This window comes from Triticum urartu, chromosome 5A, assembly GCF_056163025.1.
Source record: "Triticum urartu cultivar PI428250 chromosome 5A, HENAU_Tu73, whole genome shotgun sequence".
NCBI lineage: Eukaryota > Viridiplantae > Streptophyta > Magnoliopsida > Poales > Poaceae > Triticum > Triticum urartu.
The window spans coordinates 646,908,550-646,933,212 of record NC_141877.1 but is presented as its reverse complement, the minus strand read 5'-3'; the positions used below and the strand labels follow the sequence as shown (position 1 = coordinate 646,933,212).

Here is a 24,663-nt window from a genome sequence, read left to right as displayed (position 1 = left end):
TGCTATAACTCTGTAGTGACAGTATCAAGTTTCAAGGATTTTGGGTCTAACTCTGTATGAATACTGTTTCTTTGCTGCAAGTTGGTCGATCCAATCTAAAAAACGAGACCAGACAGGCAAGCACCCCTCGGCATATTTTTATAGAAGGACATACCCAGATTTTTATATTACAAACAGATGGACACATTGTTTGAAGTAGTCTTGCAGTAGATAGTGTTAAGATGTGCTATATGGGATGATATGAACCAAATAGCAAAAGCATTGCTGTTGCCTATGCTACTAAAACAATATGGATACAACATTAGCTAAAAGCCTATTTTTATATTTATTCATCTTCAGATCATTCATTCTTTCTTTAACCTTTTATTTTCTTCCTCATTCTGTTCTTGATTTTCAGGTAACATAATTGATATGGTTTATCATTCAAGGTGTATGTTCACACGAAACTGTTTTTACATGTCATAATGTTTTTTTACATTTCATGGGCATATGCCAAGATCTCTTATGCTCCTAAAAAGGATCTGATCTTGATATACATGTCCTTGGCACTTTCAGAAGTATGTAGACCATCTCCCGGTACATGTAAAAGTACCAATTTCAGAAATATGTAAAGGGACCTTCTCTTGGTCCATGTAAATAGCACTTTTAGATATTGCACATGTGCAAATATAGTTTAAAACACCTGAATACGATTATATGTTCCGTGTGTTGCCAAATTTTCATTAACATCTTCTCCTGCTCAATTAAAGCCATGCACAAAAGATTTGAGTAATGAGAAAGTATTTTCATGCATCAAATTACCTTAGTGAAGAGAATACGTGTAAAATGCAGGGATTCTTTTCCTGGAACTTTAGTCACAATGATATCATTTTACTGAGGTTTCTAATTCACCATACTGCTAAGTTGGGATCTCAAGTTTTCTGATAGCTTCACGATTGTACATCTGCTTATATTCTTTAAATTTAGCCATTTTTCTCCTGATGGTGCATTGCTATATGTTGTGTATAAAGCTTTTCTTGTTGCTCGACGTTTCAAGCTTCCGATTCCACAGAATGAGAAGGGACAAGAAGGCTGCACTTAAACTCTATGATGTTTTGAACATCTAACCAATGTTGACAAAAAGAGCATATTTGGTATGTTTTTCTTGCACAGGTCCAACGTTGGATAATCATAAATGAAATTCCTAAGATTACGTGTGTTACACGTGCAAGCTTACTAGTATAAGGAAAAGAGAAAATTCTAGTTTTAGTTCCTCAACAAATCGACAAATCACAAAGTATAAATTTCATCACTCAACTCTTAAGACAATTTGCACCTTTAACATTCCAAACCAGACAAATTTCGTCCTTAATCTAGCTGGCACGGTTTCAACATCAGACATAATATTTGAAAAAGTTTCCAATGGGATAATCTTTGTAGCATACATCTCATATTTTATTGATCTTACCGAAGACCAAAGTAAATATCAAAATACGAATTAGACCCTGGAGGACTACGCAATTTTGGGTGGATGTAACTCTGAAGAGTTTTCTGTGCAACTGGGGCATTGTATGAAAAGTAAGCATGCAAATGCTTGCATTGGTCGTATGTCAAAGTGTTAAACAACTCATTCAGATGGCGGACTATGAGGTGCGCCCGAGTCTCTAGTTTTTGTTACAAGCATGTGTTCTTGGTGTAACATAATGTAAAGAAGTGAACATTCTCTTCATAATTTTTATCTCATCCATAATATTTTATTTGGCAATGAACGATGTGGAGCAAGCAAGCTCGGTACAAGGTTGTTACATCTTATCTTACACAACCTCCAGGCCCACCATAAAGGCATTCACCATGATTAATAGGAGTAATAGAATGACACTTGTTATTCGTAACCAACACGGGCAAGTCTACCGTGATGGGCTTGCTATTCCCATTCTCATCAATGATACGAAGATTGGTGAAAGATGCAGCGTGACCTTGACCACCATTTGGGAAGGAACCACTGCCCATTGGAGGAGTTGGATCTGCCCTATGAGAAATCACAGCACCACCAAAAGCAAAATGGTTTGCTTTATCTGCTAAGTAGGTGAACGATGACCTTGGGAAGCGTCCCACCCCTGTGGGGACACTGTTGGAGCCGTAGTACACCCACCAGTCTCCACTTGTTCTTTCCTGCCATCATTTTGGATTTTAATTAAGTAAATAACATAAGAACCTCTTGTTAAATAATACAAAAGACTCGACTTTTTTATTATAAATTTGACTATAACGCTGACACTATATAATTTAACTTTTTTATATTTATACAAAACATGCTAAAGTAAAATATATCATCCATGCGATATCACTTAATGAGGAAACCATTGGCCTTGGAAATAGCATGACGATGAAATGGAAAACATGAAAGATGGCACTCACACCTTAAGCACTCTTATTGTGATATTTTGCATGTGCCCATGGGGAACATTGGATACGGGTTGAATAGCATCACCTGGAGCTAACCCTAGCTCCATCTGCCCGTATGAAACCAGGGCAATCCATGTTGAAGCATCCGGTTTTTTCATATCCATCTCTCTTTAGCATACATGTTCATGCATGGGTCAAAAACATGATATGTTGACTTCTCTTAGAGTGAGATCACTGGTTAGTTGATTATTTACAACATCATTATCACATTACCGTCCATCGGATATAGAAGTGAGGACGTGAGTCACCATAGTGCTCTGGATAAATCTGTAAAATAAGGCATACAAGTGAGAAAACATTCTCTCACATGCAAATGCAAAGAAAATAGAGTATTTTCCTATGCATAGATTTATTTACAAATAGTTTCATTATTGCTACACTATTAACTACTATTTTATTATAGATGGACAACACATTATGATAGAAAAATACAATATTATTTAGTTATTTTGACATTTATGTTATTTTCAACTTTTCCAATGATTTTCTAGGTTGGCATGGAGCCGAGGTTGGTTCATGCTCGTAGCAATTGACTAGTACTCAGTATGTTGAGTGACAGAATTGAAAGGTTATGTATTATGTATGGATACAATGGGAAAAATGACACTTACATGCCAGCCAACTTGAATCGAGTTAATGCTTGATCTAGCACCATCTCCAGTATGAGTAACCCAAATTGCAGCTGTACTCCACTGTCCGGGTTTTAGTTTGTGACCGTACACATCCATCGTGGCATGTAAGCCATAGTACTTGTCATCACGACCTCTAGTAGATGTTTGGTGTATAGCAAACTGCGCAACAAAAGCTCTCATAGAAACAACATACACAACAGCTAGGGAAAAGGATGAGGAAAACATGCAATTATAACACTGTACAAATGCAGAACTCTTAAACCCAAGAAACAGATCCAAAAGTAAGGGGGTATGTTCGCTGTGGAGGAACATGAAGTCATAAAGAGCTTCTTGAAAATGTGTGAATGAAGAAATAAACAAAGAAAAATACAAAAGGTAGGGTTGGAGTAGTTCGTTTGAGTTATTACATGGATCCAGGAGCAATTATACCAACTAAGTTACTTATCTCACTAACATGTCAAGAAGAAACCTTGGTTGTGTGATGTTTCTCCAGTGGAACTCGCTCTGTGTTTCTCCGGAAAACTTCATGACATCTTTTCAAATAGTTAAAACTTAAAATGCTTATATAAATCCCGCAACTATGCCACTACAAAATGGTCTTACATGCCTCAAATGGTTAACACAAAAGTAACCACCCACATATATAGTAGACAATGAAGAATAAACAAGACACTAATACGACAATATTGGGTGGCTGGAAAGAAATACACCGGTGAATAAGGAGGAGTGGAAGTGCGAAATCAAGAAAGCAATATGAAAGCACATAGCTATACGCAGTGTGCCACATACCACAATGTCCTCGATATTCTCTCCACAAATAACAAGATCCTTACCCATAAATTGGGACACTTGGTGGATATATTTTCACTAAGAACTGATCGTGCCTCATCAATATGTACATATTGTCTACACAGATTTTTAGTATTTTGAATGATATATTACTGTAACTGTAGTGGTGAATGGAATTAACAACCAGTTTGGATGGTGCCAAATAAGAAGCCAACAATAACACGTAATAACTTTTTGCAAGGTGCATTCCAATAGTTTTTCTGTAATTTTACTTGTGTACATATGCATACTAATATATAAAATTTTAATTTGATAAATATGCTGAAGCAAAAACAAAGAAACCAATAGATCTAGATATGAAAATGTGCAAGTAATTAAGTAAAGTAAGTGAATATAAAGGTGTAACTCACATATGGTGCATCCCATGAACTAGAATCTTTTCCAAAAGTTATTGCTTCAATGGGGTTTGACTTCAAGATTTCCATATTTTGTTTTGCTAGGCCATGGATGATATCATATGCTATTGAATCATTTCCCTTCAACTAAAATAGTAATAATGTGTTAAGAGGGACATAAATCATAGGACACATCCAAGGTAGAATCAAGAACTCGATAGCTAATGCAAATACCAAAGCTGAATTATTTATTCTTATGATATTAATGAGGATGCCAACAACTTCCCGGGGGGGGGGGGGGGGGGGGCTTACCATGACCATGTTGATATTTGGATGAATCCAATGATTACAAGAGTGCACAAGAGTGTACATCAGTATGTATCTCTCATCCATCCCACACAGATAGGCATTTGTGGTGATTCTATCCATTATTTATTCCCTATTATTACATTACTGGCCCGTCTTCGTATCATGGTTATTCTGAATCATATGGTATAGTTTACAACACTTTGGAAATGGCAAATAAATAGAAATAAGATAGTTTTCAAGAGATGAGGATACAAATAAGGTGCATCGGTAATATCATTATTGAAGTACTAATGCATTCCTAGCAAATATGAGACCAGCGGTCCAAGATCCAAACATATTGCATGGATTGGCAACCTATCAAGAACAATAAAGTAGTTTCCATGTAGATCCACTAGCCACACCTTGGATTGAATGCCATGTAGCATTTCGTATTTTACTAACCCTTTAGGATGTGCATTCCTTATATGCCGCTTCTCCCATCACTCGGTAGCCAATAAATAACCCCAAATCATCTTCTTGGTTTCTCTACAATCCTAACATATTACGCATAACAAGATATATGGCACTAGAGAAAATACTAGGTTCTACTTCACCAGACAACACATCTTAGTCCTATAAAATTCTATAATGTTATAATGAATCATACGACTACCTCTAGAACAGTGGGGTGTAGCCGATGACCTTCGATTTGAAGTGCATGAGAAAAGAAACATAGAGCCACCGCTTGCAGAAGTAGATTAAGTTTAGACATTTTGATGTGGAATAGGATACATATCACCATATGAATTGATAACTATATATAGACTCGGTGTGTTTTCTAGAGGGGGATACAACACATTTCATAGAAGATACCTTTAATTATGGCATAGATGCACTAATATATGTATAAAATCTCCTTTTAATATCAATCAACCATGCGATATTAATTTGCAAGATTTTTCCAACTGCCAACCAGACCGTAATAAATTAAATTAATACGGGTGCGAATAATATTTTAATGCCCATCGAATATGAAATTTAATTCAGTATAAGCATAAATCTTTCTTTATTGGTTGAAACAACATGGCATTGTACATGATTGATCCTTGGAAATAACGATAATATCCATCCCATAAAAATATAAATGTGTACAATTGTTTCAACACATACTATCAATTTTAATTTATATGGAAAATATTCTGTACATCCTCGGGCATGTGGCACAATATGAATAAAGAGCCGTTTCATGTATCCGCAACATTTGTATGTTGGATTGACTCCCACACACATGTGTGTCCTAAAACGAATTTGGAATGCTCGAAGCCCATATACAAATCCTAATGGCTTAAACCACATGCCATTGTATGTGTTGAATCTCTTGAGATCAATATAATAAATACATGGGTAGGATTATTATCTTGAAAGTTGCATGAACTTATCTAAATTCTTGTGCACATGAGGAACACTTTGATACTCACTGAATATATTTGTCTGGAAATATAGGGTATCCCTTGATTTCATAGAATTCAAATAGTCAAATTATAGTTTTGAACCCCCGAGCCATACATCTTTGCCTACTAATAAAGTACTGATTGCTTCTGTCGATTCACCGTCAACAATTTTACCTGTTTTTTATTTTTACTAGTACAAATGCTCGTGCGTTGCACCGGGCAAAAAAAATATAACAATGTATTATTTTTTTAAATCCAATTATTTCAAACGTTTTCATCCAATTTGCAACATTTTGAAAATCTGAAGATACACTATGAAAGGATATAAAGGAGCATGCACAACATGCGAACAGCTGTGCGAGAAGATGCAGCAAGAAGAAAAGGATGGATCTGAATCTGATAAGTCGCACCGTGTAGCCAGTCTCTCAGAAAATCTAGATAGGTGCCTTCCTAACTAAATATGACTTAGAAAAATAAGATTCGCTAATGGAGGAAAAAAAACATCACTGTCTTGCGTGCTTGCATATTTAGTTCGTTGGATCCAGGTGCTGCTCTTAAAAGTGAGGATCTGCAAGCATTTAAGACCTTCTGCTCTCTGTGCCACATTTTAAAGATATACATAACCTTGTGAACCTTCTAGATGTTAGATAGATACTACAACCTAACAAATATTATCGATCAATTGCAGTAGTTGATGTCTAGTGTCATTTGTTTGAGTTAATCAATGAATTATATGTATCAATATTTAAAATGCTGCTTTGAACATATCAGCATACCATGGAGACAGAGAAAAAATGACTTTACCTCATTCCACTTATATGCCCTTGTTCCGATGTTGATTTGACACCAACCTCTCTAGTGGACAGAGAATCCCTGTAAATAACAGCCTCTCGAGTCTCAAAGTACATACACATAAAATATTTCTCGAGTAATTTTATTGTTTCCATAATCAATCATGAACCTACTGTATCAACATGAACAGTCAATAGATATTAGTAGTGTAGACAGAAATACATATCACATACTCTTGCCATCTCATCACATACTCTTGATATCTCTCGCACACATGATGATCACATATTGTTGCTTCTGATTGCTTCTCCCTCAAACAAATACATCTATACGAATTGTGCTGCATATAATTAGGAGAATGTTATGGACCTCAAGGTGGGTGCAGGAATTTATCAGCTCAATCTACCTTCCATCACTGAAAAGACAGAAGAAAAAATTGCTTAGTTGTGAATTTCTTCAAGCATCTAATAAATAATTCAGACTAAAACTTGAGAACACGACATCATGTAATCAACTCGTACAGGGGACCAAGTTGACAATCGTGGATCAGGAATATAGTAGTAAGGGGACCAAGATGACATTTGTGGATCAGGAATATAGTAGTAAGGGTGATCTGTTGGATATTCCTTGCATGTTCATCATATCCCCCTACAGTCGTACCTTTTTTTGCGTGGACGGTCCATAAGAAAAGACCCATCCGTGGCCCAGTAGGGCAGCGAAGACCGGGCGAGGCACAAGGAATTTTTTGCCGTACGATCCCGCAGCCGTAGCTTCAAAAGAATGTATTGTCTGCAGGAGATTGTTACTCACGCTCACTCCAATTCTGGTTGCAATTCCGTGAATCAAATCTATGCCTCCTTTCATAGCAATGAGCTCTAGAACCTTAACCATCTAAGGGAAGATATTTTTTCATCAAAGTTATGAACAGACCCAATTTGAATGTACCTCATCAAATGAAAGGTGCATAGACGTTTAACAGACTCAAGGTATGAAGAATCATAGAATTCAGAAGATGGATATGCATACTATGTAGTAATGTCCCATGTCTACAGAAACCTCTATCTACTTTTCAGTGGGAAAATTAGCTACTTTCCAGACTTATGTGCTCGACTTGATAACTTATAAACACTCTCGGTCATTAATCTATTTCGCAGACTTCAGCACAATACATGTATAAAATTCATAGAAATTCTGTTCAAAAAATGTTAAGCTAAGTCGGAAATGCATATGTTACCCATCTTATTCTTCGACCAAAAGGAAGTAACAAACTCATATAAGTATAGATGAAAAATATGTTATGAGCACCATAAAGACAAAAATTATCAAATGACAAGGGAAGCGTAGTTTTGCACAAGTTACCATTCATGCACCTTAAAGATAAAAAATAGAGCTAATAAAGGATTGAGTCAGTAATATCTGTTGGACTATGAATGGGCTTAGGCCCATATAAGACACTAATCCCTGGTTAATCTTGAGGCCCATGTATGAGATGGCAGGTGGTGGGAAGTTTAGTCCCACCTTGCTAGTTGAGGAGAGTTGAGACCCCTTTATAAGGGCTGCTCTACCACTTACCATTGGGAGCTTGGGAAGAGGAGTGGTACACGCGCGCTCCTCCTCCTCCGCCGCCCGCCTCGCCTTGTCACGACGCGCGCGCGCCGCGGGTTGCGGGGGTGCGACTCTTGCCAGGACCCGCGTTGCCAGGATTCGTCGACCCCTTGCTGGGGGTGCGACGCTTGCCGGGAACAACGACTCCCTTGCCGGGAGTGGGCTGACTTGGTCGTGGGCCTCCGCAAGGCCCACGACTTTCTTCCTCACTCTGTGCTGCCTTCGGCAATCCCATCCCGACGACCGCATGCACGGCTGGTCGAAGGTTTTTGGGGAGCGTCTCGACGCGACTGCTCCCGATCCGTCCCCAACTCTGTTCGCCTCTGCTTCCACTACTTCCTCTGCATCGACACCATGGCTGACGACGCTGCCGCTAAGAAGAAGGCCACGGACGACGTCGAGGCTGCTGCTGCAGCCGCCGCGTTGGCCTGGCCAACCGGAGGGTATGATCTGTTCATCCCTCATTTACTCATACTTATGCTAGCCGTACATGTGCTGCTCATAGAAGGTTCGATTCTATGTTCTGTACGTGCTAGTATGCTTAGGTATTGCTATGAGATGCATACCTTTTATGCCATGCTTACTGTTTACTCGTGGATAAGTCTAATCGAAAAAGTGCTAATATTTCCAACAATATCACCATCATCTCAAGGTTCTTCCACTATCTTCGTCCTTCCCACCTCCTCGCGAGCAAACCCACTGCCCCACCCAAATCCATGTCATGTCTTCATCGACCTCACAATCAAAGTACAAATCATCAAAAATTGAATCACCACTCTGGCTGGATGCTATAAATCTTGTTTTCCCTTTCAACTGAGCTCTACAATGTTGAAATTTCTAAATCCACCTGCTTTCCTTTTTCTGCGTTTCCATTGTCTTCGTGAAAGTGAAACTAACTTACTGAAACCGGACATGTCCTCCACAAACCCAAGGAAGCTCTAAGTATGCTAGTGACCAGAGGTGTTGCGGATGGAGACGCCGTGCTGGACGGTGTAGGCAGCGAGGCCGCTGGTTTACTCGTGGCCTCGCCTGATCCTACCTCACCATCTGTAGGTGCTCCGTTTGGGGATGGAAGGATCCATGGGAGGAGGGAGGGGCGTCATGTAGGAACGATGCCACATCATCAGCGAGGCGGCCGCGGAACCCCAGCGACGGCCGAGAGCAGTTGGGCGGCAGGCACGGCGATGCGATGGGGTGCCGAGTGCGGGCTGGGGAAGATGCCGGCGGCCGCGGAACCCCGGCGACGACCGAGAGCAGTTGGGCGGCGGGCACGACGATGCGATGGGGTGCCGAGTACGGGCTGGGGAAGATGCGGGTGTTTTTTTAGCGGGCTAGAGTCCCGGTGGATGCCGTGGGTTCAACGACAGAACGACCGCTGAGCAATAGTACCATCTCGGATGTAGAAAATAATATAGGTGAAAAAAACTGAAAGCGCAAATTCACGGGAAGAAAGCGTATTGTGACGGTGAACCCACTGAGTCAATCCGTGCTTTATTATTAAAAAAATTAAAATTAAGAAAAGATAAAAGAATTTGCTATACAAGGTGGTACTGATTTTTTGCTTATTGGGCTCCTGAAAAAACGATTCCTGAGCGCTACCTGTGGTATGCTTCCCGCCTGGGCCACGAAGACTCATTGGGCCTCGGCTGGGCTTGCTCCACTCCACCAGCAGATCATTAGAGAAACAACCCAAAAAATAATAATTCCCTCATGATAGTTGCCAATAGGAGTGATCGAACACCGACCTGCCAACTACTGCCAAGGACCATGTCCAACTGAGCCAAGTCCTAAATTTCAAAAAGAAAAAAGAAACTGAGCCAAGTCCCAAGTCCTGATCATGTGCAAAACAGGGATTCGCTTAGTATATCACCTCGCTCCTTTACAATTTGCACTAATTTATATATGTCTATGATCTGCAATCAGCAAGCCACCTTGAGAATAAGGGAAGTAATTAAGAGAAAATTGATATAATCAAGAACGGAAAAGTGCGCGCTCCAAGAAGACCGATTAAATTTCAAAATGATATGTCGGCTCAGTCTCTCGGAAGTGCTCATAGGGCAGCGTATGCTTTCATAGAGGTGGGTGTATGAACGTGTATATGAGTGCTTGCGTCTGTATTGTGTTCAAAAAAATAACGGGAGAAACACGACACGCTTATATGAAGGAAAAAGAAAGAGATCGGGTTGGATGAGAGCGCGCACGTAAGGGAAGGTACGCACGTGGATTCAGGCTGGAAAGAACGAAAAGACGCGACACTTTCGGAGGAAAGAGGAAGAGGATCGGATAAGAAGACATGGCGTCACCGTGTACCCGCCGCTACAACACGGCGTCGAAGAAGGCGAGGGAGAGCTTGAGAAGCTTTGTGTTCTAACTCCTGAGTGCGGCCGCGTACCTGCCGCTGCAGCACGGCGTCGACGGAGTTGAGGGAGATGTTGAGCAGCTTATGTCTGGGTCCAGCTGCTAAGAGCATCGTCAGCCGCGTCCACAACAGCTTCCCTTCCCCCGGGCTATTTTTTATCGTCGGTGTAAAAATTGGCCCAGTCGCACCTTCAAGATCTCGTTTTTCGCCGGTTTGGACCGAAATAACAACCGGCGAACACGAGCCGAACCCAAGTCCCCAGGGGTCGCTTGCGGGCGCCGGCCGAAGCGAAAAGGCACGTGGGTGTGCTGTGTCGACGAGAAGGCCCTTTTCCCGCTGACCCCCCTCCATTTCCCACCATTCCCCCTTCTCCCACCATTCTCCTCCATCTCCCCTCCATCTGGCCATCATGCCGCCGAGGAAGTACACGGCCCCTCGCGCCGCCACCGATGCCAACGCCACCCAGCCGAAGCAGAGGAAGCAGAGGGCACCGCCGTCCAAACCACCGGGCATGTCGAACACCGACCGGAATGCGGAGGTTCAGTGCCGGGAGGCTGTCACCACTGACTGGCGGAACAGGCTCAACGCCAAGAAGGCCCGGGACAGGGCAGCGGGGGCGGCTGCGACCGTGGCGGAACAAGCAGAGGCGGCTCACGCGGGGATGATGAATCCGCCTGGCGGCCACACTCCCTGGAGCCAGCCGAGCGTCGGGTCGCCGGCCGGCTACTCGCCGTCGCCACACCCCTTGGGGTGCGCGCCCTCGCCTGGCTACGCCGACGGCGACGCGCACGGCGGGTTCAACTCCAACATCACCTTTCCACATGGCCACCCCGCCCAGCGCATGCCCTCACCCGCGTTCGCCGGTGTCCAGTACCCCCGTACACCTACTCTCCGCCGGCATACGCATCCTCCCTGACGCCGCCTCTGCGCCATGGCGCCTGCTCTTCTCACAAGCCTCGTCGTCGCATCTCGATAACCCCAACACGACGGAGGCCGACATGGACAACATCATCACGACCGGCTCGGCCGCCGCCGTCGCCTCCCCCGGGTTCAATGCCCAAGAAGATACAATGGACCTCAATGGCGACATGGACGACAAGCTCGACTACAGCGAGGAGGAGCCAGAGGACGAGGAGGACGAGGAGGAGGAGGAGCCGGCGCCTGCTCCGGCGAGGGAAGGAAAAAAGAAGAAGTGGGCGGCCAGGACTGGCGAGCCGCGCATCAAGTGGGCGTCCAAAGAAGATGAGTGCCTCGCCGAAGCATGGAAGATCGTCTGCCTCGACCTGATCACTGGCACGAACCAGAACGCCGACACGTACTGGGAGCGCATCAAGTCGGAGTTCGATGAGCGCAAGCTGGTCGACCCCTACTTCGCCGGCGTCCACATGCAGTGGCTCGAAGGCCATGGTGAATCATTGGGCGATCATCCAAATGGCGTGCAACAAATGGCATGGGATCCTCGAGGAGATCGCGGCTCACCCGGAGAGCGGCGCCAACATCGAGGGTCAGGTATGACGCCGGTCTCTTGCTCATTTTTCGCCATTTGCGTCGCCGACACTTGTTCCTCGGCGCAGATGGTCTAGATGTTCGCCAGGACAGCAGCACCGACCAAGATTTCAAGTACCTCCACGTGTTCTCCCGGATCGAGAAGTGCGAGAATCGGGCGGAAGTCCGGCGCACCCTCGCCAAGGCCAAGGAGACGTACAAGCCGGGCGCGCCGACACCGGGCCTGGTCGATGGGTGTACAGACGGCAACAAACGAGCCAAGTCGGCGAAGGACGCCGCGCCGGCTACCGCGCGTCTGCAAAAGCTATCGCCGATGCCAAGACCCGCGCCGGCCAAAGGGAAGAGAAAACCGAGGCGCGATGGTCGGCGTTGATGACGAACAGCGCCGTCAAACTCGACCTGCTCCGGACCAACATCGCCGCGAAGAAGAGGAACACCGACCTGACTTTTCTGATGGGGGGGCGACATGGCGACGATGGACGAGCATGTCAAGACATGGTACCTGGCGGAGCGTGGCCTCATCCTGAACCAGATGCTGTCGACGGCAGCGCCAACTCCCACACTGACCCCGACGCTGCCGCCCAGCCCGAGCGGCGCCTCCACGACGCCCAACACAGAAACCGCGCCGACGCCGACCAGCCCGCGCACGCCGACTCCCACCAGTCCGACACCGGTGGATGGTGCCGCCATTTAATGAATTGCCTATGCGTCCTTCCTTTTGAACGGCGAACTTTTAAGTTATTGATTCGCCGAACTGTGGCATGGTGATCGCCAGACTTGAGGTGTTGATCGTCTGACTTGTGGCGTTTTTTTGGTAGCGGGAATTATCATGTTTGAATTTAAACGTCTTGGGGCCGGTCCTAGGGGGCGTCGCTGGGACCTAGATTGCCCCTAAGTCCTAAAAAACGCTAGACGAAGGTCCAAAATAGGGTCGGCCGCTGCTCTATGGGGACGAATGAGTGGAGTTGCTCTAAGCGCCGCGGCTGCAACACGGCATCGACGGGGGCGAGGGAGACTCTGCTGCACGGGTCCGTCAACATCACCTTTCTGTGAGAGCTATTAACATGACAGAAGCAGTCTATTGATTTTGTTCCTTACTCTCATATGTAATGTCCTTTTTTTGCAATGTAAAGTAGGATTCGTCACTTCAATTTTGATCAGGTGCACAGCCAAAAAATAATAATCAAATGTGACTAACCTATATGAGGGTTCTTGTGAGTACCAAATCAGAGTACACCTTTCTCCAGTTTGGCTTTGCAAAGTGTGTCCGGATCTGTCAAATTAGCTGTCAGGAAAGCAAGCAACCATGTTGTCTCTGAAATTTTTCAAGGTTAATAGTGGGAGTGAGAAGGGGGATCAAGAAGAAAGCCTTGCTGTCAGAGGTGATATCCACTCTATTTTTTCCGTGTCGAAGCGATTGAACCATGGCAATCAGAGCTGACCTCACATCTCCTTCCTCATACACACTTGTAAGGTAGTAGGGCATCTGTGTTGCATTTTCCTTCTACAAAACTGTACTATGTGAGACGTTGTTTACTGAAACTGTTACGCTTGAGTAGTATAGTACATCATCATCACATTCATTAACTTCATTTATGACATCTTTGAGCCATTCAAACGAGCCTTGTTCCCTGCCTCCGTGGTAACCGATAGAGATCTAATCACTTAATCAGTTTGATTCATTCACCAATTGACAACTCCACCATTCAATATAAATACGTATTCAGTTTGTGACTTAGAGTCATCCAGATCACTGTCAGAACTTGCATCGACGTAACCATTTACGATGAACTCTTTATCACCTCCGTAAATGAGAAACATATCCTTACTCCTTTTCAGGTATTTCAGGATGTTCTTGACCGTTGTCCAGTGATCCACTCCTGGATTAGTTTGGTACCTCCCTGCTAAACTAATAGCAAGACACACATCTGGTCTGGTATGCATACATGATAGAATCTATGGCTGAAGCATAGGGGATGACTTTCATTTTCTCAATATCTTCTGCAGTGGTCGAGCATTGAGTCTGGCTCAACTTCACACCTTGTAACACAGGCAAGAACCCTTTCTTTGCTTGATCCATTTTGAACTTCTTCAAAACTTTGTCAAGGTATGTGCTTTTTGAAAGTTCAATTAAGCGTCTTGATCTATCTCTATAAATCTTGATGCCCGATATATAAGCAGCTTCATCCAGGTCTTTCATTCAAAAATTCTTATTCAAGTATCCTTTTATGCTATTTAGAAATTCAGTATCATTTCCGATCAGCGATATATCATCTACATATAATATTAGAAATGCTACAGAGCTCACACTCACTTTCTTGTAAATACAGACTTCTCCAAAAGTCTGTATAAAACCATATGCTTTGATCACACTATCAAAGCGTATATTCCAACTCCGAGATGCTTGCACCAGTCCATAAATGGACCGCTGGAGCTTGCACACTTTGTTAGCACCTTTTGAATCGACAAAACCTTCTGGTTGCATCATATACAACTCTTCTTTAAGATATCCATTAAGGAATGCACTTTTTACATCCATTTGCCAAATTTCATAATCATAAAATGTGGCAATTGCTAACATGATTCGGACAGACTTAAGCATCGCTATGGGTGAGAAGGTCTCATCATAGTCAACTCCTTGAACTTGTCAAAAACCTTTCGCAACAAGTCAAGCTTTGTAGACAGTAATATTACTGTCAGCGTCAGTCTTCTTCTTGAAGATCCATTTATTCTTTATGGCTTGCCAATCATCGGGCAAGTCAACCAAAGTCCACACTTTGTTCTCATACATGGATCTCATCTCAGATTTCATGGCCTCAAGACATTTCGCGGAATCTGGGCTCATCATCGCTTCCTCATAGTTCGTAGGTTCGTCATGGTCAAGTAACATGACTTCCAGAACAGGATTACCGTACCACTTTGGTGCGGATCTTACGCTGGTTGACCTACGAGATTCAGTAGTAACTTGATCAGAAGTTTCATGATCATCATCACTAGCTTCCTCACTAATTGGTGTAGGAATCACTGGAACCCATTTCTGTGATGAACTACTTTCCAATAAGGGAGCAGGTATAGTTACCTCATCAAGTTCTACTTTCCTCCCACTCACTTTTTTCGAGAGAAACTCCTTCTCTAGAAAGCAGCTTCACCGAGGTCTTTCATTGAAAAACTCTTATTCAAGTATCCCTTTATGCTATCCAGAAATTCTATATCATTTCCAATCAACAATATGTCATCCACATATAATATTAGAAATGCTACAGAGCTCCCACTCACTTTCTTGTAAACACAGGCTTCTCCAAAAGTCTGTACAAAACCAAATGCTTTGATCACACTATCAAAGCATTTATTCCAACTCCGAGAGGCTGCACCAGTCCATAAATGGATCGCTGGAGCTTGCACACTTTGTTAGATCCCTTTGGATCGACAAAACCTTTCGGTTGCATCATATACAACTCTTCTTCCAGAAATCCATTCAGGAATGCAGTTTTGACATCCATTTTCCAAATTTCATAATCATAAAATGCGGCAATTGCTAACATGATTCAGACAGACTTAAGCATCGCTATGGGTGGGAAGGTCTCATCATAGTCAATCCCTTGAAATTGTCGATAGTCAATCCCTTGAAATTGTCGAAAACCTTTCGCAACAAGTCGAGCTTTATAGACAGTAACATTACCGTCAGCGTCAGTCTTCTTCTTGAAGATCCATTTATTCTCAATTGCTTGCCGATCATCGGGCAAGTCAACCAAAGTCCACACTTTGTTCTCATACATGGATCCCATCTCAGATTTCATGGCCTCAAGCCATTTCATGGAATCTGGGCTCACCATTGCTTCTTAGTTTGTAGGTTCGTCATGGTCTAGTAACATAACTTCCAGAACAGGATTACCGTACCACTCTGGTGCAGATCTTACTCTGGTTGACCTACGAGGTTCAGCAACAACTTGATCTATAGTTTCATGGTCATCATGATTAACTTCCTCACTAATTGGTGTAGGTGTCGCAGAAACCGGTTTATGTGATGAACTACTTTCCAATAAGGGAGCAGGTACAGTTACCTCATCAAGTTCTACTTTCCTCCCACTCACTTCTTTCGAGAGAAACTCCTTCTCTAGAAAAACTCCGAATTTAGCAACAAAAGTCTTGCCTTCGGATCTGTGATAGAAGATGTACCCAACAGTCTCCTTTGGGTATCCTATGAATACACATTTCTTTGATTTGGGTTCGAGCTTATTAGGTTGAAGCTTTTTCACATAAGCATCGCAACCCCAAACTCTAAGAAATGACAACTTGGGTTTCTTGCCAAACCACAGTTCATATGGTGTCATCTCAACGGATTTGGATGGTGCCCTATTTAACGTGAATGCAGTCGTCTCTAAAGCATAACCCAAAACGATAGCGGTAAATCAGTAAGAGTCATTATAGATCGCATAATATCTAATAAAGTGCGGTTACGATGTTCGGACACACCATTATGATGTGGTGTTCCGGGTGGCGTGAGCTGCGAAACTATTCCGCATTGTTTCAAATGAAGACCAAACTCGTGACTCAAATATTCATCTCCACGATCGGATCGTAGAAATTTATTTTCTTATTACGATGATTTTCCACTTCACTCTGAAATTCGTTGAACTTTTCAAATGTTTCATACTTATGTTTCATCAAGCAGATATACCCATATCTGCTCAAATCATCTATGAAGGTCAGAAAATAACGATACCCGCCGCGAGCATCAATACTCATTGGACCGCATACATCAGTATGTATTATTTCCAACAAGTCTGTTGCTCGCCCCATTGTTCCGGAGAACGGAGTCTTAGTCATCTTGACCATGAGGCATGGTTCGGAAGCATCAAGTGATTCGAAAAGCCCATCGGTATGGAGTTCCTTCATGCGCTTTACACCAATATGACCTAAACGGCAGTGCCATAAATAAGTTGCACTATCATTATTAAACCTGAATCTTTTGGCTTCAATATGAATATGTGTATCACTACTATCGATATTCAACAAAAATAGACCATCCATCAAGGGTGCATGACCATAAAAGATATTACTCACATAAATAGAACAACCATTATTCTCTGATTTAAATGAATAACCGTCTCGCATCAAACAAGATCCAGATATAATGTTCATGCTCAATGCTGGCACCAAGTAACAATTATTTAGGTCTAAAACTAATCCCGAAGGTAGATATAGAGGTAGCGTGCCGACGGCGATCACATCGACTTTGGAACCATTTCCCACGCGCATCGTTACCTCGTCCTTAGCCAATCTCCGCTTAATCCATAGCCCCTGTTTCGAGTCTCAAATATGAGCAACAGAACCAGTATCAAATACCCAGGCGCTACTGTTATCATTAGTAAGGTACACATCAATAACATGTATATCAAATATACCTTTTGCTTTGCCATCCTTCTTTTTCGCCAAATACTTGGGGCAGTTCTGCTTCCAGTGACCAGTCCCTTTACAGTAGAAGCACTCAGTCTCAGGCTTAGGTCCAAACTTGGGCTTCTTCACTTGAGCAGCAACTTGCTTGCCGTTTTTCTTGAAGTTACCCTTCTTCCCTTTGCCCTTTTTCTTGAAAGTAGTGGTTTTGTTAACCATCAACACTTGATGCTCCTTCTTGATTTCCACCTCCGCAGCCTTTAGCATTGCGAAGAGCTCGGGAATTGTCTTGTTCATCCCTTGCATATTATAGTTCATCACGAAGCTTTTGTAGCTTGGTGGCAGTGATTGAAGAACTCTGTCAATGACAATATCATCAGGAAGATTAGCTCCCAGTTGAGTCAAGTGGTTGTGGTACCCAGACATTCTGAGTATATGTTCACTGACAGAACTATTCTCCTCCATTTTGTAGCTATAGAACTTATTGGAGACTTCATATCTCTCAATCCGGGCATTTACTTGAAATATTAACGTCAACTCTTGGAACATCTCATATGCTCCATGACGTTCAAAACGTCGTTGAAGTCCCGATTCTAAGTCGTAAAGCATGGCACACTAAACTATCGAGCATTCATCAGCTTTGCTCTGCCAGATGTTCACAACATCTGGAGTTGCTCCTGCAGCGGATCTTGCACCTAGTGGTGCTTCCAGGACGTAATTCTTCTGTACAGCAATGAGGATAATCCTCAAGTTTCGGACCCAATCCGTGTAGTTGCTACCATCATCTTTCAACTTAGCTTTCTCTAGGAACGCATTAAAATTCAACTAAACAGTAGCACGGGCCATTTATCTACAACAACATAGACATGCAAAATACTATCAGGTACTATGTTCATGATAAATTAAAGTTCAATTAATCATATTACTAAAGAACTCCCACTTAGATAGACATCCCTCTAATCATCTAAGTGATCACGTGATCCAAATCAACTAAACCATGTCCAATCATCACATGAGATGGAGTAGTTTTCAATGGTGAACATCACTATGTTGATCATATCTACTATATGATTCATGCTTGACCTTTCGTTCTCAGTGTCCCGAGGCCATATCTGCATATGCTAGGCTTGTCAAGTTTAACCCAAGTATTCCGCGTGTGCAAAACTGGCTTGCACCCGTTGTATGTGAACGTAGAGCTTATCACATCCGATCATCATGTGGTGTCTCGGCACGACGAACTGTAGCAACGGTTCATACTCAGGAAGAACACTTATACCTTGAAATTTAGTGAGAGATCATCTTATAATGCTACCGCCGTACTAAGCAAAATAAGATGCATAAAAAGATAAACATCACATGCAATCAAATAAGTGATATGATATGGCCATCATCATCTTGTGCCTTTGATCTCCATCTCCCAAGCACCGTCATGATCACCATCGTAACCGTCTTGACACCTTGATCTCCATAGAAGCATCGTTGTCGTCTTGCCAACTATTGCTTCTACAACTATCGCTACCGCTTAGTGATAAAGTAAAGCAATTACATGGCGTTTGCATTTCATACAATAAAGCGACAACCATATGGCTCCTGGCAGTTGCCGATAACTGTTACAAAACATGATCATCTCATACAATAAATTATATATCATCACATCTTGACCATATCACATCACAGCAAGCCTTGCAAAAGCAAGTTAGACGTCCTCTACTTTGTTGCTGCAAGTTTATACGTGGCTGTCGCGGGCTTCTAGCAAGAACCGTTCTTACCTACGCATCAAAACCACGACGTGGTATAGTGATTGCTTTTTAATCTTCAGAAAGAACCTTGTTCATTGAATCCGATTCAACTAAAGTTGGAGAAATAGACACCCGCCAGCCACCTATGTGCAAAGCACGTCGGTAGAACCAGTCTCATGAACGCGGTCATGTAGTGTCGGTCCAGGCCACTTCATCCAACAATACCGCCGAATCAAGAAACAACTAGTGATGGCAAGCAATCACTACTAGGGAAAAGCCTAGCAGTAGCGCGGGTAAAATGCTTATCAGTAGCGCGGGCAGCTGCGCTACTGATACGGCGCTACAGCTAACGCTTAACAGTAGCGTGTGCTGACCCGCGCTACTGCTATCTAGGGATAGCAGCAGCGGTCGTCGTAAAAACACGCTGCTACTAATATCTATAGCGCCCTAGTATAAAAGGTGCTACTGCTAAGACCTCGCTGCTACTAAAGCCATAGCCCGCGCTACTGTTATTAGTTTCTGAATTTTTTTCTGCTCCATATTTTGTGCTGCTGAATTTTGTTTAGTGTTTTATACAATAGTCTCTAGCATATCATACACATACAAATCTGATCATATCATACACATACAAATAGCCTCATCAAATCGATCATGTCATCACCCAACACAAAATGACGTCTCTCTCGAAATACCGATACAAGTTATGAGATGCCTCAAATACTTGCAACTACATCGTCATCCATCTAAATAATGATATAGACAAGAAGAGCTATCACTATGAGTGAGAGCGGAACTATGTAGTACATGAGGCGGCGGTTATGAGTCCTCTCTCGCGTTAGCGTGAACCTCAAGTAACTAGCTTCTACTTCATGTCTGCTTTTGAACCATTTATGGCTGGCACCCGAGAACCGCTCGGATCATTTACCCTGCACATAATCATCATTTTCCGAATATAACATGTCCAAAACATCACATGTACAAATATGACATGTCCAAATTCCAAATGTGACATGTCCAAATCACATGTCCACTTCAAATTTGCATATAGCAGGAAGAAAAATATAGAACTTGAAGAAAAATGCAAGAAGTTTTTTTAAATAGAAACAATTGCTTTAACTAAAAAATAATAAATAGCAACAATTGCTTTAATTAAAAATAGCAATAGTTTCAAACCTAGGGTTCATACTAAGTACCACTAAAAAATAGCCAATAATATGTCCTAGATTTTTTAAACTAGGGTTCATACTAATTGTAATTAACTAACTAGCACTAAAAATAGCCTAGGGTTCATACTAACTAGCACTAAATAGCTAGGGTTAATACTAACATATATATATAGAGAGAGAGAGAGCAGAGAGCAGAGAAGAGGGGAGGGGAGAGTGCTTACAGAGGGCGGAGAGAGAGATGGGGTCGGGGGAGACGGCGGCAGCGAGGCGCGCGAGGAGGAGTCGGGGAAGATGGCGGCGAGGCGGGGTCGGCGGAGATGGCGGCGAGGCAGGGTCGAGGGAGACGGCGGCGAGGCGGGGTCGAGGGAGACGGCGGCGGAGAGCGAGGGCAGGGGCTCCGGCAAGGTCGAGGTCGAGGGGGAGGAGCATAGGCGCACAACGACATCGAGGGCAGACTCTGACGAAGAGCGAGGGCAGGGGCTCCGGCGAGGGCGAGGGCAGGGGCTACGGCGGAGGCGACGAGGGGAGAAGAGAGAGTGGGGAATTGGGCGAGAAAGTAGAGGAGGGAAGCCCGCGTGGTGGTTATGTCAAAATAGCTTTAGCAGTAGCGTGGGAAAAGAAAACGCGCTGCTGCTAAAATCCGTAGTAGTAGCGCGCTCCTCACAAACTCGCTACTGCTAAGCTGGGCCCGTCCTGTGGACAAGTTCAAACTTAGCAGTAGCGCCCTACCCTAAAAGCGCTCTACTACTAATTTGATAGCAGTAGCGCGGTTTGTCGAAGGGCGCTACTACTATACCTAGCATGTCGGCAACGGTGTGGGAATTTTAGTAGTAGCGTGTTTTATTCCTGCCGCGCTACTGCTAAGTGGATAGCAGTAGCGCCCTTTCTGACCACGCGCTACTGCTAAGTAGCAGTAGCGCCTCATTTTAACACGCGCTACTGGTAAGATTCTATGTATAAAGTTTTTCCTAGTAGTGAATATGTATATACCCACGCCCACAACTCCTTTGTGTTCTACTTGTGCATATAACATCTACGCATAGAGCTGCCTCGGATGCCACTGTTGGGGAACGTAGTATTTCAAAAAAAATCCTACGATCACGCAAGATCTATCTAGGACAAGAATAGAAATGAGCAGGAAGAGTGTGTCCACGTACCCTCGTAGACCGAAAGTGGAAGTGTTAAGTAACGCGGTTGATGTAGTCGAACGTCTTCGCGATCCAACCGATCAAGTACCGAACGCACGGCACCTCCGCGATCTGCACACATTCAGCTCGGTGACATCCCTCGAACTCTAGATCTAGCTGAGGCCGAGGGAGAGTATCGTCAGCACGACGGCGTGGTGACGATGATGATGAAGTTACTGACGCATGGCTTCACCTAAGCACTACGACAATATGACCGAGGTGGAAATCTGTGGAGGGGGGCACCGCACATGGCTAAGAAATCAACTTGTGTGTCTATGGGGTGCCCCCTCCCCCGTATATAAATGAGGGGAGGAGGGGGGCGGCCGGCCTCATGGGGTGCGCCCCAAGGGGGGAATCCTACTCCTACTAGGAGTAGGTTCCCCCCTTTCCTAGTCCAACTAGGAGGGGAAGGAAAGAGGAAGAGGGAGAGAAGGAAAGCCCCCCCCCCCCAATTCGGATTGGGCTTGGAGGGGCCTCCACCTGGCCACCTCCTCCTCTCTTCCACTAAGGCCCATGATGGCCATTAACCCCCCGTAGCTCCGGAAAATGCCCGAACCTATCCGAAACCTTTCCGGTGTCCAAACATAACCTTCCAATGTATCAATCTTCATGTCTCGACCATTTCGAGACTCTTCGTCATGTGTGTGATCAAATCCGGGACTCCAAACAACCTTCGGTACATCAAATCACATAACTCACAATACATATCATCATCGAACGTTAAGCTTGCGGACCTTACGGATTCGAGAACTATGTAGACATGACCGAGACATATCTCTGCTCAATAACCAATAGCGGAACCTAGATGCTCATATTGGCTCCTACATATTCTACGAAGCTCTTTATCGGTCAAACCGCACAACAACATATGTTGTGCCCTTTGTCATTGGTATGTTACTTCCCCGAGATTCGATCGTCGGTATCATCATACCTAGTACAATCTCGTTATCGGCAAGTCTCTTTACTTGTTCCGTAATGCATCATCCTACAACTAACTCATTAGTCACATTTCTTGCAAGGCTCATAGTGATGTGCATTACCGAGAGGGCCCAGAGATACCTCTCCGACAATCGGAGTGACAAATCCTAATCTCGATCTATGCCAACTCAACAAACACCATCGGAGACACCTGTAGAGCATCTTTATAATCAATCAGTTACGTTGTGACGTTTGATAGCACACTAAGTGTTCCTTCGGTATTTGGGAGTTGCATAATCTCATAGTCATAGGAACATGTATAAGTCATGAAGAAAGCAATAGCAATAAACTAAACGATCATAGTACTAAGCTAACGGATGGGTCATGTCAATCACATCATTCTCTAATGATGTGATCCCGTTCATCAAATGACAACTCATGTCTATGGCTAGGAAACTTAACCATCTTTGATTAACGAGCCAGTCAAGTGGAGGCATACTAGTGACACTCTATTTGTCTATGTATTCACACATGTACTAAGTTTCTGGTTAATACAATTCTAGCATGAATAATAAACATTTATCATGATATAAGGAAATATAAATAACAACTTTATTATTGCCTCTAGGGCATACTTCCTTCACATATATCTAGAATATTCCATTTTCGTTGCCTTTCGGATGTTTTACGCCGCAGACATGTGTTTGCAGGCCGAAGAAACCCCGTGCACTGTACTCTACTTGATCAAAGGCCAGAAGGTGGACGTGGGAAAGGCGATGATAACAAAGCCCTTGGAACTCATGTTCGACGTCCAGCCAATGTCCATGGGCACTTCAAGGTTACCTTGTCGAGTGTGAAATCGGGGCACGAGGATTTGCCTCCTCTAGTATGGCTAGGGGAGAGGACGACGAGACCCCGCCGTGGATTGGAAACTGCAAGGGTGGGGTGCTGCTATGGCCGAAGAATCTTCTTCGTCTGGAGTCGACCGAGAGCACACCAATAACCACACATCAACAAGCAGGTATGAACACCACCACCCCGCCTACGTAATTACTAGCGCCTATAGTGTCGGCTGAGAGCGGTGGACGATGTGATGAAGGGGGTCCAATAGTGGCTGATGTAATCACCCCCGTAGAACAAAGTATGCATGATGAGATGGACGAGGAACCTCTTCGGTTCCTCAATATAGGTGCCTATGATGGTGACTTAGATATGATGAGTCAGCCATATGAAGACTCGGGCTATCAGCATGCTGATGAGGATATGGATGATCTGCCCGGGCAGGAACATCCTAGCAGGGATTGCAAGAAGTCTCTCTTCATGCAATCCTCACAGGACACACCTGAAGATGCTGCCTCAACACAGGCTCAACTAGCCGAGGGTCGTACAGTGCTTAGTCTGACAACATTGGGGCAGGGGTTAAGGAAGGGTCTGGAAGGTCAGCCCAAGAAAAAGGAGAAGAATAGACCGGGGAAGAGAGGCTCCGCTGCCTACAAACAAGCCAGAGCACATAGCAGCCAGACGGCGGATTTTCAAGAGCGTGTACCTATCAAAGGTGAGGCCATGTTCCATGTCATGGGCGAGCCAATGCTACCGCCGAAACCGCTGGAGGCAATATCAAGGGATCTCAAGAGACTGCACAACCATGTGTTGTCGACTGAGAAAAGCCTACTAGCCTCGAAGGATCCAGGATATCCGACATACGCGGCTCGTGTGCCTGAGGGGAAGTGCTACATCGACACACAGCCCGCGGAGGTGTTCTTCATGCGGTTTGAACATATCTTCGAGATGTTTCTGACAAGGCGGCTCGATTGTACAATCGTCCGTCTTTTTGCGCTACATATGAGCTCCGTCATGAAGAGAGAAGAAGTCTCGCAAATCTGTGTGGCGAATCCATACTACATGCACGAGTCTTTCTTGAGTCTCGACGACTTTGAGCGTAAAATTGCTACGGTGTACCCCAAAAACTTCATGGTACAAAATAAGGACCAGGAAAT

At 43.9% G+C, this 24,663-nt stretch overlaps 1 protein-coding gene across 1 annotated transcript; it reads right to left on the bottom strand.

Annotated features, from left to right (window-relative positions):
* Positions 1 to 1,731: 1,731 nt before the first annotated feature.
* Positions 1,732 to 5,321, bottom strand: LOC147973728 (uncharacterized). Its single transcript, XM_087525079.1, has 4 exons — positions 5,223 to 5,321; positions 4,277 to 4,408; positions 3,057 to 3,236; positions 1,732 to 2,151 (listed from the first exon to the last, which is right to left on the bottom strand). Exons 1-4 carry the CDS (start codon positions 5,319 to 5,321, stop codon positions 1,789 to 1,791), a joined length of 774 nt encoding a protein of 257 aa, XP_087381205.1. The 3' UTR covers positions 1,732 to 1,788.
* Positions 5,322 to 24,663: the final 19,342 nt, after the last annotated feature.

Coding starts and splice junctions, on each gene's coding strand:
- LOC147973728 (XM_087525079.1), bottom strand. CDS start 5,321: ATGTCTAAACTTAATCTACTTCTGCAAGCGGTGGCTCTATGTTTCTTT. Junction 3,237..4,276: donor GTTCATGGGATGCACCATAT/GTGAGTTACACC, acceptor TTTGTTGCGCAG/TTTGCTATACACCAAACATC. Junction 2,152..3,056: donor CGATTCAAGTTGGCTGGCAT/GTAAGTGTCATT, acceptor AAATGATGGCAG/GAAAGAACAAGTGGAGACTG.